The sequence below is a fragment of the Grammomys surdaster genome, unplaced genomic scaffold (assembly GCF_004785775.1).
Source record: "Grammomys surdaster isolate TR1022 unplaced genomic scaffold, NIH_TR_1.0 125889, whole genome shotgun sequence".
Lineage (NCBI taxonomy): Eukaryota > Metazoa > Chordata > Mammalia > Rodentia > Muridae > Grammomys > Grammomys surdaster.
In genome coordinates this window covers 1,136,327-1,152,060 of record NW_021620714.1, presented here as the reverse complement: position 1 = coordinate 1,152,060, position 15,734 = coordinate 1,136,327, and the positions used below count along the sequence as shown (strand labels likewise).

Here is a 15,734-nt window from a genome sequence, read left to right as displayed (position 1 = left end):
TGAACCAATGGAGAACCTACACACTCCATGCATGCCCCCTGGCCTACCCAGGGAGGTGATCCTGCACTGCCCACTCACTTAGGGGTGATTGAAGCCCCCTCTGTTGCCTTTGCTTCTGGCTTTGTTAGTGATCGGCCTTGGCTGCTAAGCTCTTAGTTACTTGCTGATATTACTACCTTCTGATATTGCAGGTGTGTTAAATGCTGTTAATTATGTATTTTAAGCTCTCTTCTCATGGATACCAAGAAATAACTGCATTTGTTCTTAGTTAGTCCCTGTTCATGGGATGGTCTGGGATCCCTTACCTGAAATAGTTGGGGCTTCTTGTTAGAAGACAACCTCACTTAATTTAGTCTGTTACAGTTAGCTGCGTCAGAAGCATGAATATAAGAAACAACAAGCATGCCGCATGTTGGCTGTCTCATGGTCAGTTACAAGCCCTTTCATTTGTCTTCCTCAACCCTTTAGACCATGCCATGTTAACCCTTAGTGTCTTTTAACCCCGCCTGTGTTCTCACTGCAGCATATGTAGAGGCCCTTCTCTTCTCCCTTGCTGCTCCCCTGTGGCTCCTACAGCACTAGAGATGTAAGACTGTTGGGAGCAAGGTTGGGTTTTATCTGAATAGGTGACATTTAGGTATGAGAGTGGCGTGTAAAGAACATACCAAACATTCAGCTGAGCAAAAGAGGGTCTTTATTTATTTATTTTGCAGCATTCACATACCATAAAATCCATTCTTTTAAAATGCATAATGTTTTTATAATGTTCCCAAGGCTGTCCAACCATTTGTCACTGTCATTGCAAAACATCTTAACCATTCCCAAAAGTACCCTGATAGCATGGGCAAGCACTCCCTATCTCCCCATTTTGCCCTAGCTCCGGGTAACCTCTCATCCCCATCTCTGTAGATCTGCCTGTTCTGGACATGTCCTTTTAAGTGGAGTTATACAGTATGTGTGGTGTTTAATGTCGCTCCCATAACACGTTTAAGGTGTCATACATGCTACTGTATTCATGCATGTCGATCTACCACATTTTGTTTATCCACTCATCAACTAGTGGATATTGGGATTATTTCTACTGATTAACAAATTAACAACAAACATTAACAAACAGTACACTTAAAATGAGCATTTGTATATGTGTGTGTGTTTGTATGTATGTGAACATACTTTTAGTTTTCATACATATATATATATATATATATATATATATATATATATATATATATATAGATAGACTTGTTGGGTCATTCATAACTCTGTTCAGCTTTTGAGAAAAACATTGGTTCTTAATTTGAAGTTAGAAGTAGGAGCAAAAAAACGGTGGAAATACGGACCTGCTTCACAGAGTAATGTAGTGTGTACACACATTTTTGCAGGTAACCTTCGGTTTCATATTGAAGAACATTTTGAATTCTCTCTTCAGACCTGTGGACCCTATTTTAAACTGTCACTTTCTCCAGAACCATTAATTGAGGATGACACACACTTATTATAAAGTAAGCAAAATCCTTCTATAAGAGACAGCTTTGTCTTCAATTAGACAAGGCAAGAGGGAACGAAAGACCTTCTAAGAATAGACATATCACATGGATGCAAGGAGGAAAGCAAAGGTATTTAGTATGAAGATGGATGCAGTAGGAGCCCTAGAAAGTTTAATCTTTTAGAAAACTTACCACCATTTCTGTTATCAGGAAACGTGATATGCATTATAGACAAGGTGTGTACAGTGCGGCAGAAGACAGCCTTACCTTAAAACCGCTTTAAATGTTGCCAACTTGGGAAAAGGGGAGGTAGGGTTTTTTTGTTTGTTTGGTTGGGTTTTGGTTTTTGTTTTGGTGGGAGGGATTATAGTAGAAGATTTACTCAGAAGGCAGGATACTACTGCAAACCAGACTGGTCTGTGCTTCCTGGAGTCACTTCTTGAAGTTTAGTACAGTTTGGACATGGAGATGAGTGGAAGAGATGTTGGAGTGGAAGTGAGAAGACTAAAGAGCCCGAAGTCTGCAGAGTAGAAGGCTGGGAACTGCAGAGACTGCAGTGACAGATGCAAGAGATAAAGAGGGAACTGTCAGTCGGAGAAAAAGCAGAGAGAAAACATAAATGTTGAAGTGGCAGGGAGGGGAGTCACGGGGTTCAAGCTTCTCAGAAAAGCAAAAGCACCACAGAAATGAGGATGTGGAGAAGGGTTAGGGGTACTGAGAGTAACGTTTAGACGGGTTACTCGAAGGTTGGGGACAGTTAGAACACAGCTGACTGAGTGAGGTGGCAAGAAACTGAAACTGATCCCTTGTTTGAGACTGTTTCTAGTTATGCTTGGTGGAGCGTTATTCAGATGGTTTATAAACCTGACCGCTTTCAGCACCCATGGGCATCAGGGTGGCTACCACCACTCAGCTGCGACAATAGTGCTGTTAGAAGCATGAATGAGAATGTCTCTTGGGGGTCTTACTATTGTCCATATTTAATTTAAAATAAAAAGCATAGCAAATAACTAGTTTACTTTCAATCGTAGAAAATGTATTCAGAGGCATCTGGAGTGAGATCAAAATATTCGAGGAGAGATTTGGAAGATACTATGAAGCATTTGGAAAGAGCGTTAGTAGTTGAGGTTCCATTCTTTCTAGTGTGTCAGCCTGACTTAAAATGCAGATTTTCTTTTCCTCATCTTAAGTTTAAAACCAGTATTATTTTTTAATTTGTAAGTTTTAGTTTGAGTTTCTTGGACTCATGTATGTGTGTGTGATGTACATGTGTCTACGCATGCTTGTTCACAGCTGTGTGGGTGTATAAGTGCATGCATGCTGGCATGTAGGGGTAAGTCTGAGGATGCTGCCTGGCTTCTTCCTCCATGAATCTCTACTTTATGTATTGAGGCAGCCTCTCGTTAAACCCAGAGCTTGCTGTATGAGTTAGTCAGTTCAGCCAGATTACTAGGATTTCCTGTCTCTGCAGCTCTGGGCTAGGATACCTTATGTGGCTTCTGGGCATCTCAACTCAGGTCTTCACACTTCATGGCAAGCACTTTACCTGCTGAGCCGTCTCTCTAGCTTTTATCTGCCAATTTTTGAGAAGGCGGACAAAGTGTCTGGGCCAGCTGGGGAAAAGTTGTAAGTGTAACATTGGAAGAATCTCAAAGGCTTGTGTCTGAATCATGTATTCAACCCAAGCTTGGCAGTGATATAGTTAGATTGTAACTGCCTCAACATTAAAATGTGGTGTTTCTTCAGTAGCAAAAGATCACCTTGAGTCCTTGAAATCCCGTGGTGGTGGTGGTGGTGGTGGTGGTGGTGGTGGTGGTGGTGGTGGTGGTAGAGACAGGATCTCTCTGTGAAGTCCTGGCTGACCTGGAACTCCACACATAGACCAGGCTGGACTGGAATTTACAGAGATCTGCTTGCTTTTGCCTCCTGAGTGCTGGGATTAAAGGTGCGCACTTTCACACCTGGCTGCCTGCTGATCATTTTACTCAAGCATTGTGTTACCTTTTCAGAAGAACTTTCTTAGTTTGTATCAACATTTCAAAGTAATACAGCATTTTGTTTGCCCAAGGATTCAGAGGACTCCTAGTCATTCCACCTTAGCCCCTGAGTGCTGGGATTACAGGCGAGTGTCTACAGTTTCCTTAGATGTAATTCTATTAGGCTTTTAAGACCTGGCTCCAATGACACTCGATTTTTGTCCTAATAGCTTTCATACTAATGGCTTTAAGTTTCACACATGTGTAATAGCTGTCAGACAGAAGAAGCAGCTGTACATGTATGTATTTTAGAAATCCCATGCCAGTGTTTTGTTGTTGCTCTGTTTTGTTTAAATCCTGTTGTATTGCACTGGGGATATCTACATTGTAACTGTTATAACAGCTTCTGCACAATTTTTATTTATAATTTTTCATTTGTATTTTCTAATGTGAGAGACAATTTTTTTATTATTATTTTTGTTTTGTTTTGTTTGTTTTTCGAGACAGGGTTTCTCTTTATAGCCCGGGCTGTCCTGGAACTCACTCTGTAGACCAGGCTGGCCTCAAACTCAGAAATCCACCTGCCTCTGCCTCCCAAGTGCTGGGATTAAAGGCGTGCGCCACCACTGCCCGGCTGACAAATTATTTTTAACTTCAGGAACTTTGTTATGTTTTAGTATTTGGAGAGACTTCTGAAAATCTAGTAAATGTTCTTGCTTCTCACCTTATTAATTTTAGATACAAATCCAAGTCAGATATTAATCACTAAAGCCAGAACAGTAGGAAATTAAGAGAAGTTAGGTTTCACCGTATCTTATGTTTTGCATGATTTTTTTTAATTACTAAAAATGGCAGGTCACTCTTTTATGTTTCAACTGTCCCTAAAGAATTAATAATAGTAACCAGGCTGCAACAGATAGACTAGCTATGCTGGCTTTATTTGTTTTCTTTGTTGTTGCTTTGTTGAATATGCTATATTTGAAGGAAGAATAAATGATTGTGCAACATCTGGATCAGTAATCTGCCGTTTCTTCCCAGCAGTTTCTAAACCATCTAATTAGAAATCCCTGCTTGCAAGTTTGGACCTAAATACATTTAATCTTTAAAGGCTGTTGAGGGTACTTCAGAATCTTTACAGCTCTTTGCACATATTCCTGGCATGTAATGACTGGATATATCCCCAGGCTATTTAATTAATAGGATGTGGTCTTACATCCATCTCTTAAGAAAATCTTGCAACTTAAACTTGCTAGTTTAATGGCCCAGTTCATTGTTGATTAAACTATCAGAAGCTAAATGAGTTTTATCTCACAACCGATTGTTTATCTCACTGTGGGCCGGAAATTCTGTGTTATAATGTGGTTTTCTATTATAGTAACCATCTGATTGCCTTTTTTTTTTTACACACATATAATAGCACTTTTCATTCACTGGGCAAAAGTTTGTTACGTATACTAGTCACTACACCAGCTGCTTTCTCAGCAAAGTTTTGTTTGGGTTGAGTTTGGTTAAGTCATCTCTGGGGTGTCCAAGCTTTTGTGGGAGACATTCAAAACTGATTTGTTGGCTCTGGTTTGAGAGAAGGAGAGTAAGTCAGTCCCTACCCTGCAAGCAACAACACATCAGATTGTCTTTGCCTGTCAACATTCTAGAAGTGTGATGGTCAAAGTTGAGGGGTTTGCCACCTTAGAACTGAGAAATGGTACATCGAGGAGTCAGAGCAGCCATGATTTATCGGGTTGAAGCCACAAAGCACTACAAAGGGAGAGGAAGGATGTCCTGTCCCTCAGTGTCCTCCAGTTATGAACTATTAATAACAATGAGTCTTGACTTGTGCTCTTTTGCCAAACTTTGCAGTTTCCTTTTGTTTCCCATGCTGTTAAGTCTTTTCAGGCAGAATAGGCCAAACTTTTGCCAAACTTTGCAGTTTCCTTTTGTTTCCCATGCTGTTAAGTCTTTTCAGGCAGAATAGGCACAGGAGAGGAGGGAAGATAAGAGCCAAATGCTGACTCAGGAACTAGCATATCTGTGCGATACATATATAATATGAACACACATGTGTACATTCACACACAGGTATAAATCTTTGTCCACTCCTGTCTGCAAAGGAGTCTAAGAATTTTTTAGCCATTGCTCTGCAAACGTATGTTAAAGAATAAGGGGGCGGGGGGAACCTGGGTTCAATATCCAGGAAAATTAAAGCATCAAGAAAAGAATGGGTGATATTGGGTAGGCAGATAACTAGTAGTCTCTACTGCAGGTATAACATGTTTCCCCAAACATTCCTGTCTCGCCCAAAATATGTATGGATTAATATCTGTGAATTGATCTTGAGGTTTCCTCTACTTGTATTTTTCAGGTCATAGTCTCTGATAAGTTATTTCTCTACTGGTGAAATGAGCCAATTCAAGCCAGATGGGGGGGGGGGGCTTATTGGAAAGCTGCTCTCTGGTGTCCCAAGGAAGGAAGCCAGGGAAGTTGTCCTGGGAAGTGAGAGAGGAGAGTGGGGAAAAGAGAAAGAAAGAAGGAACGAAGGAAGGAAGGAGAGAGAGAGAGAGAGAGAGAGAAAGAGAGAAGAAAGGAAAGAAAGAAAATTAATTTGTGGAGAGAGTGTACGTGCGGGCGCATGCTCAAGCACAAGCAGGAAAGAGCAGGAGCCACTCAAGCCTTTTGGGGGAAGGGCCTGAGGCCAGGGTGTGCCCAATAGGGACTGAGGGATGCTGGGAGAACCTGGGGGCCAGGCTTTGGTATGTAAATTACATTCCTTAGTCCTTTGTCCTTGAGTCCAAAACCAGTCCCTATGCTGTCTAGAGTTTTGTCTTCTTGACACAAGGTCATCAGAATGAGGGGAATCTCAACTGACAAAAGCCTCCTTTAGGCAACTCTGTGAGTCATTTTCTAGATTAATGTAGGAGGGCCTAGCCCAGTGTGGGTGAAGCCACCCTCAGGCAGGTGGTCCTGGATTGTGCTAAAAGCAAGTTGAGCAAGCCAGTAAGCAGCATTCTTCCACAGCCTCTACTTCAGTTCCTGCTGCCAGATTCCTATCTTGAGCTCTAGCCCTGACTTCCCTCAATGAAGGACTGTAAGCAAAATATTCTTTCCTCCCCAGGTTGCTTTTGGACTTGGTGTTTGGAAAGCAAAAAGGGTCATTCTCTTCCCTGCCACCTTTCTCCCTCTGTCCTTCCTTTGGTCCCTCTCTCCCTCATTCTGTCCCTCTCTGCCTCCTGTCTCTCAAGTTTTCAGCCAAATTTCAAGGCAGGTCCCACAGTTTTCATTCTCCGAATTGTTCTGTGTAAAGAACAGCAGGCTTGCAGTCAGGCCTGACTAGCTTATTTGGTGCTGGCTAGTTCATTTACATCTGAGTTTCCATCTTATCCTTTGACAGAGGAAATAAAATATCTTCTGTGTTTATGGGCTTCTTAGAAGAGCAGGACACTGTAAATGTATAGTATTGTGTTGATAGTGTTCAAAGTCACACTCTGTATCTTCCCAACAACACAAAGGGCTGCATATGACTTCTGTTTATGGTGGAGACCTCTGGCTGCCTTCTGGCTGCATCTTCCCGCCTCCATCTCTGGTTGAAATGGCCTTTGATATTGTTAGTATTGCTCTAACTCTGCCACCCCTGCCTTCCTCTTGTTGTTGAGAACATCACATTCCTTACTTGGCTTTTGTAACGACTGTGAGTCAGTTGAACCCCACTCTCCGAATCAGCTCACATGTCTATGCTTTTCTACGTGTTTTTATTTTTAGTATATACAGTATGCCATGTGGTTAATTTTTGGTAAGTATTTTGGGAGCATTGGGTAGCTACACTTTTAGGTGCTGTAGTGTGGATTTAATTAATTTATCTGCATTTGTATTCTATTATGATACATATGCCTATATATGAAGCATATAATGTATTAGTGATTTCTATAAAATGAGTTGTTAGAGTTACTGAGATGGATGGTTCTTTGAGGCTTTGGCTTCATTTCCCTATTATTTCCCAAAGCACAGTTCTGATTTATGTGTATGAGTGTAGAGTGCAAGTATATTGTGTCTTTATTGTTGCTGCTGCTTGAGAAGGGTCTCACTGTGCAACCCTGGATGGCCTGGAACTCAGAGACATCCACCCACATCTGCCTCTGAGTGAATGTTGAACACTGAGCCCAGGGTCTACCTCGTGCACGACAAGCAGTCGGCCTCGATAGACATCCAGCTCTATTGTAGTGTTTTTATTGTAGGAATCAAAGCATGCCACTTTGACATATTGATTATTTGGGATTAAAGGCATTTGGAAAACAGCAGGTACAAGAAAAGTCCTTAACTTTGCTTAACTTTATCTTCCTAAAATCAGGAAGTCAGACTCTCACTGGAAAGGTTGTCTTCCTGTGCCAAGGGAAAAGAAGGAAAGGGAAACCGTTCTTTTTTGTTTTTGATTTCGTACATACATGAACTCTTATGGAATGGGCTCCAGGAGCTCGGGCTCTTTCCCGTTAGTCCTCACAAAGTGTGCTTCTCTGGGTGGTGCAGGCTGGCACTTCAGCTGAACCCAGGTGCTCTTCTCTTTGGCTTCCTTTGTCTTCTGATCGTTCTCCTTCACCCGCTTCAGGAAGCTGTCTCTGCTCTTCGAGTGTTTAATGTGCTCAATCCGCACGTTGATCCTCTTGGTCAGAATCTTGCCCTTAACCTGCTTGTTTACAATGATGCCCACGGCATGCTGGGTGACATTGTAGACTCTTCCGGTTTTGCCGTGATAACACTTATGAGGCATTCCTTTTTGAACAGTACCCATTCCCTTGATGTCTACAGTATCATCCTTCTTGTAGATTCATACGTATGAGGCCAAAGGAACAACTCCATGTTTCCTTAAAAGGCCTAGAGAACATGACTCTCCTCTTTCCCTTTGTGTTTGTCATTTTGGCAAATTACTGGAAGATGGCTCAAGAAAGCCATTCTTAGAACAGAGATGGCAGTCAACACTGAGGTAGGTGGATAAGCAGACTTGTTCCGTCACCCTTGTCCTCAGTGACCGCCCAAGCCAGACTCCTTCATCTGGTCATGCTCACTTCTCTGTCCTGCCTGCTGTAAGCATCAGGCTCTAAGTCCTGTGGATCTTCATTTTTTCCTATGAGGACTCCTAGGCACATGCAAAAGTTACTAAATAAAATCTGAGTGCTTTCTCAGGTTTACTTACCATGTGTCATTTCTAGCCAGAGACTTAATAGGGTGGAAGAGAAATTTCACCTTTTTGAAGTCTAACAAAACTTTAAAAGTGTATTATTATGATTATTACTATTATTGTTAGTGGTGATTGTGTGTGTCGGGGGTGGGGGTGTATATACACAAATGCGTAGAGACCAAAGGAGGTTGTGTCTTGCTTGCTGTTTCTCTGCCTTGGTCCTTCATGACAAGTAAGTGAGACGGCTCACTGATTTTGGACCTAGGCTATCGTGCACGTGCACACAAGGCCAAACCTAGCGGTTTACATGGGTCCTGGGATCTGAGCTCAGGTCCTCTTGCTAATGCAGCAGGCACTCTTACTCACTGAGCCGGCTCTCCAGCACTTTAAAGATATACTTTTTAAAACATGTAACTCATCTATGCTCAAACACTGGGACTCCAGACAGTCTGATTTGATGCACTAAAGTCACTGTACTAAATACTGATAGGCAAATGAGAATTAAGACTTTTTGTCACAAGCAGCTGCATGAGGGTCCTTTTGCTCGTCAGAGAAAATCTTAAGTAGGCAAGGAGCTAAGAAAATCTAGTCAGAGAAAATCTTAAGTAGGCAAGGAGCTGTATGTAGTACCCTTACTCTTGGCCGGCCTGAATCCCAGAGGCTTGTGAGCTGAGCTTTTGAGTATACAGTCACGTAGATCTAGGCTCTGAAATCCTCACTGAGAGCTTACTGATCTGCGCTTCCAAAGCCAGAGATTTGTGCTCTAGACCTTGAGAAGTGTAGGGGCTGACAGCTCTAGTCTTTTGGCCCTAGATGCCCAAGTCTTATACCTATTGCCGGAGGTTCTGAGTATTCAGGGGCTCAGCACTGGGCAATCTTTAACAGCTCTAGGCTTTGGGCATCTTTACACTCTCAAGCCCATAGCCCTGGGCAACTCCCTAGAACACTGCAGCCTCCTTTAAGCTGCAGGCTGAGCTGAGGGCTTCTGGCATTGGGAAGCTTGAAGACTTAACAACCTCAGAGCCACTCCCTAGTCACCTTTTGGCTGCAGTTACGACTGGATGCCTAGAACTAAGCCACATGTTTCATTTGCTCATAGTGTTGTCCACTCATGTCACTGGACACCAAGATACCATTTAGAAGAGGCTTTGATTGATAACTGGATGTTGCAGCTCGAACAGTCTTTATACAGCAGGGACACGTCTCAGACTGACCTGCTAAGACTGAAACCAGCCTGCTCCTGCAGTCAGGAGAGGGAAGTGGCTGACTTGTGTGCAGCTTCTAGGTGCATCAGTCACAGGTCTTACATATATACTATGGACTGAGTTTCTAGAAAGAAAGAGAAGAAGAACCACACCTCTGCTAAAGTTTATACCAGATGGGGCTCGGGAGATAGCTCAGTGGATAAAGGGCTTCTCTGCAGGCATGAAAACGGGAGTGCACGTGTTCAGAACACATGTAAAAACAGGGCACCCTGTAATCCCAGCATTCAGGGTAGAGGCAGAGATCCCCTGGGCAAGCTGCTGGCTAGACCAGCAGGTCAATGAGCTGTGGGTGCTGTTGAGAAGCCCTTCCTCTATAAATTAGGTGGAGAGATACCATTAAAGACACCTAACATCAACCTCAAGCCTCCACATGTACACATACACACACCAAAAGGAAAAATAAATTCTACATAAAATGACTGAAGTTATGGAGAGTTAATGTGGACCAGAACCGAATTACCCTGGGCTGTTTTTAGACCCTTTGAAAACCATTCATTGCCCACCCTTGTGTCTGACCTAACTTGTGACTGTCAAAACTTTTGCAGTGTATTCTTAGCAAACCACTAACTTCCAGTTCTCCTAAGCCAAGAATGTTAGATAATATATAAACACACAGCAGAATTTACCTTACTTCGCTGTGCCCCGCCTACCTGTGATTCCCACCACTGGGATTGGTTAATGCCTTAATGTATGACTTCCTTTGTTCTGTGACTGATAGACCACCACGTGACCACCCATACAGTGGAACATGGTGTTGGGGCAGACTGAATCTGTTGCTGGTCGTTTTTGACTCCAGAATAAACTCACTTCTCTCTGTGAACATGGATCACACTGTCTACAGATGCCACAAGTTTATTGACAAGTCATTGGGAAGGCCCTTCCCTCCTATCCTGAGTGAGATTTGCTAAAGGATAGGTGCGGCCATCTAGAGCTCACCAAGGCTTGTCGTGGCTGAAGTCTTGTGGACCTAAGGGCATGGATGGCTATAGTGTTCCTTGCAACTGGAATGGAGTGTTCTTGAAGTATTTGAGTGGCCTCCCTGTCATGGTGATAGTCTAGCTGGTAACCCCAGGGGGCTGTTGTTCTGTTGACTATACCCTCTTTAAGGTAACTGAATACATATGAAGGATCAGTCAGGTACCTGTAAGGTGTAGATTGACTATCTAAAAGCTTTGCTCAATTCAGACATTGAGTGTTGCTTATGATAAAGACCTAACTTGAAATGAACTTTCTCAATAGTATTTCTACACCAATCCAACAGCCCTTGAGGGCAGGGAGAGCCCTCTGGTCTGTGTATGTAAAGTTACCAACAAAAAGAAATGAAAACAAAGCAGAAACAGCCAACTGAGGGAAGACAGAAATGTATTCCTGGTCCCAGCTCGTCCACCTTTCCTCCAAACACCCGCACAAATCTCATCACGTGCAAAGGTCACGGTGCCACCTTCTGAGGTCTGTGAGCCTGTTCACATCACCTAGGGCTTAGAGACAGATTCCAGGGCGTGGGCAAAGTTTGCTTTGTCTTTAAAAATGAGCCTTACTGGAGGAGCTCTGTGACCTCAGGGCCATCCTGGTCTTCATAGTGAGAGCTCTAGGACAGTGAGGACTATGTAGAGAGACTGTCTAAATTAGAAACTCCCCTGCTGGAACAGAAAGTAGCTCTTTGGTGGAATGGTTATTCACATGTGAAAGGCCCTGGGAAGGAGCCAGACAGAGAGATGAAAGGAGAGAGGGAAAGAACAGACAGACAGACAGACAGAGGTAGATAGGTAGGTAGGTAGGTAGATAGGAAGGGAGGGAAAGAGAGGGGGGGATGATAAGTAGATAAGACAGCATACTGGCTAATCTTATGTCAGCTTGACATACAAACTAAAGTTATCTGAAAGGAGGAAACCTAAATTGAGAAAAATGCCTCCGTAAGATCTAGCTGTAAGGCATTTCTTAATTAGTGATGGATGGAGGAGGGCCCGGCCCACTGTGAGTGCTGCCATCCCTTGCCTGGTGGTCGGTCCCAAGTTGTATAAGAAAGCAGGCTAAGTAAGCCATAATGAGCGGCCCAGTAAGCAGCATCAGCTCTTGCCTCCAGGTTCCTGCCCAGTTTGAGTTCCTGTCCTGACTTTCTTCAAGAATAGTGGTGTGGAAGTATAAGCCAAATTACCCCTTTCCTCCCCAGCTTGCTTTTTGTCATGGTGTTTTATCACAGCAATAATAACCCTAAGACAGACAGATCTCTGTCTATACAGATGGAGAAGGAGGATAAAGTAGATGAAACAGTAGTACACTATCCTTTCCAAAATTAAGATTCTGTAATTTTGAGGCAAAGGCTCACATAGCCAAGGTGGCCTTGAACTTGCTTCTACCTCCGGAGTGCTAGGATTATAATCAGGTGCCACCAGGTTGGTGGGGGGAGGGGGAATAGAATGAAATTCAAAGCAGGCACTGTTCCAATTGAGCTATAGCTACAACCCAGACTCTGAAATCTGAGCACTCAGAACATCATAGTTAGGTATCTCCTAACTGTTCACAAGTGCATTGAAACCAAGGGTGATCATGGATTGCTGTTTTTGTCGCTTTTATAAAAGCTTTTATATAACTCAGGCTAGCCTGGAACTCACTGTGCAGCCCAGGCTGGCCTCGTACTCAGGGTCCTCTTGCCTCATATGCCACCATCCCACCTGTACCTTTTATTTTTAAAACTGTAATAAAGATCAATGTCTGCCTTCCTGGTTGACTACTCTAGCTTAGTCATTTTGCTTGATTGGGTTTAAGCCTGTCATTCAAGTACAGTCACTGATGAATCCAGAAACTCTGGCTGTTCTAGAGTAATTCTCATCAGCTTTATGTTCCACAATTTCACTGTTTTTAAATTATAGTAGTTAGAAAGCTTTTTTAAAAATTAAAGCTTTACTATTAGCATTGAAAATTAAAATATGTAGCAGTCTTAAATTTTAATATGAAAAAAATAACACTTGAAGAATTATGTTAGCAGATGTGGCGCCTCACACCAAGTATTTGCAAGGCTGAAGCAGGGGATCTCTATGAGTTCCAAGCCAGCCTGAACTACACCACAGATTACAGGCCAACCTGAACTATAGCTTGAGGCCCTGTCTCAAAAACAGAAAAAAAAAAAAAAAAAAAAAAAAAAAAAAAAAAAAAAGCAAGAATTCAGGCCTTTGAGGCCAAATATTTATCAAAGTGTGCAGTTGCATGGAAAGATTTGCTAGAGCAGAAACAGCGTCAGCCATTCTCTCAGCATCTATAGGACATAACGACACACTTATCTGTCCATTGTTGTCTGATGCCCTGTGCTTCTTTCTCCCTAGGTGAACGTGCCAAACCTTTTACGCCAGAGAAAGCAAAAGAGATTATAATGTCTTTACAGCAGCCTGCAATCTTCTGTAACATGGTTTTTGATTGGCCATCACGACACTGGACTGCAAAACACCTTTCAGAGGTCTTGGAGGGCAAGCAGATACGATTCAGAATGGGCCTGAGAGGCACAGGCACAGGTAATCGCCATGGCAGCCGCTCCTCCATAGCACCCTGAGACACTCAGCAATGCTCACCCAATCTCGAGGCAGGGCGTTGTGTCTCATCCTCTCTGACCACTCAGTGTACAGATAGGAAAATGGTACAAGAAAACATGGGGAAACAATTTAACCTCATACGGGTTTTTTTTTTTTTTCTCCCTTGTTCAAACAGTGGGTTTAAACACCTACACAAAGTGCAAATCTGCTAATTCATGTATTCAGCCTGCTGCTAGACATTGTTGTGGCTGATTGAGCATGGTAGACAATATATATGTTAATGAGCTTCTCCTTTCCACTGAGGGACAGCAGTACTGTAATAATACAGACCTGCAGTGTAATACTCTGAGTACAATGTGGTGGTCCCTTCACCTGTGATTCATCTGGAACACGGTCCTACATGTATGGCCCCAGGCCTGTATGGCACTTAGACTTGCTTATAATCTTTTACCTTATAGTCTGCTTGGCCTTTATTGTATTGCACAGGTGTGAAATATATGTATGTGCTTCTATGCAAGCTAGCCAAAATTGAACTCTGCTCCTACCTGTGAAAACAAACAAACCCACAAGGCCTCACTGTGTGGCCGGGGCTGGTCTCCACATCCTTCCGCTGGCATCCTGTACAGCTCAAGCACAGGTTGCAGTGTACTACGTTTGTTTTTACTTTGTTGTTGTTTTTTATTTTCCTTAGTATTAACAGATGATTATTAAAGACTTGTTTGCTTTTTTTTCCTGAACACTTTGAAAATTAAATTTTGACATTTTTACCATTATCAAATAAAGTGACTATCATTATCTCTAAAATGTTATTATAAAAGAGAGATGTGGTATATTTCTAATCTAAGGATAGCCATAGCTGTGCTCTGCTCTCTAACTGACATTTCAGAATGAGTAACCTGGTCCTGTAGAAACTCAGTGTGCATTGCAGAAAAGTAGTTTATGCAGACCTATTAATAGCCTCAGAGGAGCTAGAACATTTCCCAGTTTCCCTTTCAGCATCTCCAAGCTCTTTCTCTCACTTGACCTTGTAGGAGGATATAGCCTGCAATTTGCTTTCGGTGTCTAGAGCCATTTTGGACTCCCGAGAGAACAGAATTGCTGTAGTTTGCCGTCTCATTCTAACCACAGACTTGATTGTTTAGGTATTTTTAAATGAAATGCTAGACCAGTACAGTAACTTAAAACCAGATTGTATGTTTTCCATTTTGATTTTGTGAAACAAATCTGCCATTAAGTGTTTATTACTGACTTAAAGAGAAATACAAATTGTGGAATCTTCACACCCTGCTTAGGTTTCAGACACCACAGCACTGCTGGTAACTAGCGTTCATTTGCTGAGAGTGACTTACCTGAATCCTCTGGCTTAATCTGCTTACCTCCTTCCTTGGGTGGTAGGACTGTTTTTGCAGATGAGTCTCAGTAATTTGGTTTTTTTCAAGTTAGTACTCAAGTCTAAAAGGAGTTTTTACAAAGCCTGTCTGCAGTTGTGAGAAACCACTCTGAGTTTTTAGTAAAGGTAGCAGTCTTTTTTAACAATTGGAATAAAATTCTCATAGCATAAAATGTAGCATTTAGCCGTTTGAAAGTATCTAATCGAACAGTGGTTAACATTTCACAGGCTGTTTCTACTTTGAGAATGTGTTCATTATCCCATAAGGAAGGCCAGCGCCCAGCAACATCAGCCTGCTTATTTCTGTCTATATGTATCCATTCAGGATGTCATAATAACAGAGGCACAGGCTAGCCGGGCCCTGCGTCTAGTTTCTTTCACATAGCCTGTTTTCAAGGCTCATCCATAGAAGAATTTAAATTGAACATCTCTAATCTGAAATGCTTTAGAATCTGAGTTTTAAGACCAGCACAATGCTACCACTGGAAAATTCCATACCTGATTTCACATGGGGAAATGTATATATAACCTTTAAGCCTAAAGTTGTGTGTTACTTTTGCCTATGTTACTCAAAGGAAGATATGAAGTAGAAATGAATTTCACAGTAGCCTTGGTTTTAGTCTGTAACGTTGCTCTTTCTGTATATGCACATATTCCAAGGTCCAGAAAAATAAGAAATAAAAGGCAAACCACTTCGGATCCCAGGCATTTCAGATGAGGGGTTCTCTGCTGGTGTGTATCAGCACTTCATTTATCTTTATTACCAAGTGATATTCTATAGGTATGAATGTGTGTGTCCTGTTTACTCATCCTCCTTCCTTGGAGGGTTAGGGTTAGGAGTTAGGGGTTAGGGTCCTAATGTTCCATTATATGGCAGTATCGTCCTTTAAGATGTCCCTATTTGCTGTGTTCAAATGGGTTGGGGATG

At 42.3% G+C, this 15,734-nt stretch overlaps 1 protein-coding gene across 1 annotated transcript in view; it reads left to right on the top strand.

Moving 5' to 3' along the window:
- Hspbap1 (HSPB1 associated protein 1) overlaps nucleotides 1-15,734 on the top strand; it is a 47,138-nt gene that overhangs the window by 4,055 nt on the left and 27,349 nt on the right. Inside the window, exon 2 of the mRNA XM_028752260.1 lies at nucleotides 13,213-13,398. Within this exon, the coding sequence (XP_028608093.1) occupies nucleotides 13,213-13,398 (186 nt within the window). The remainder of the gene's footprint in view (nucleotides 1-13,212; nucleotides 13,399-15,734) is intronic.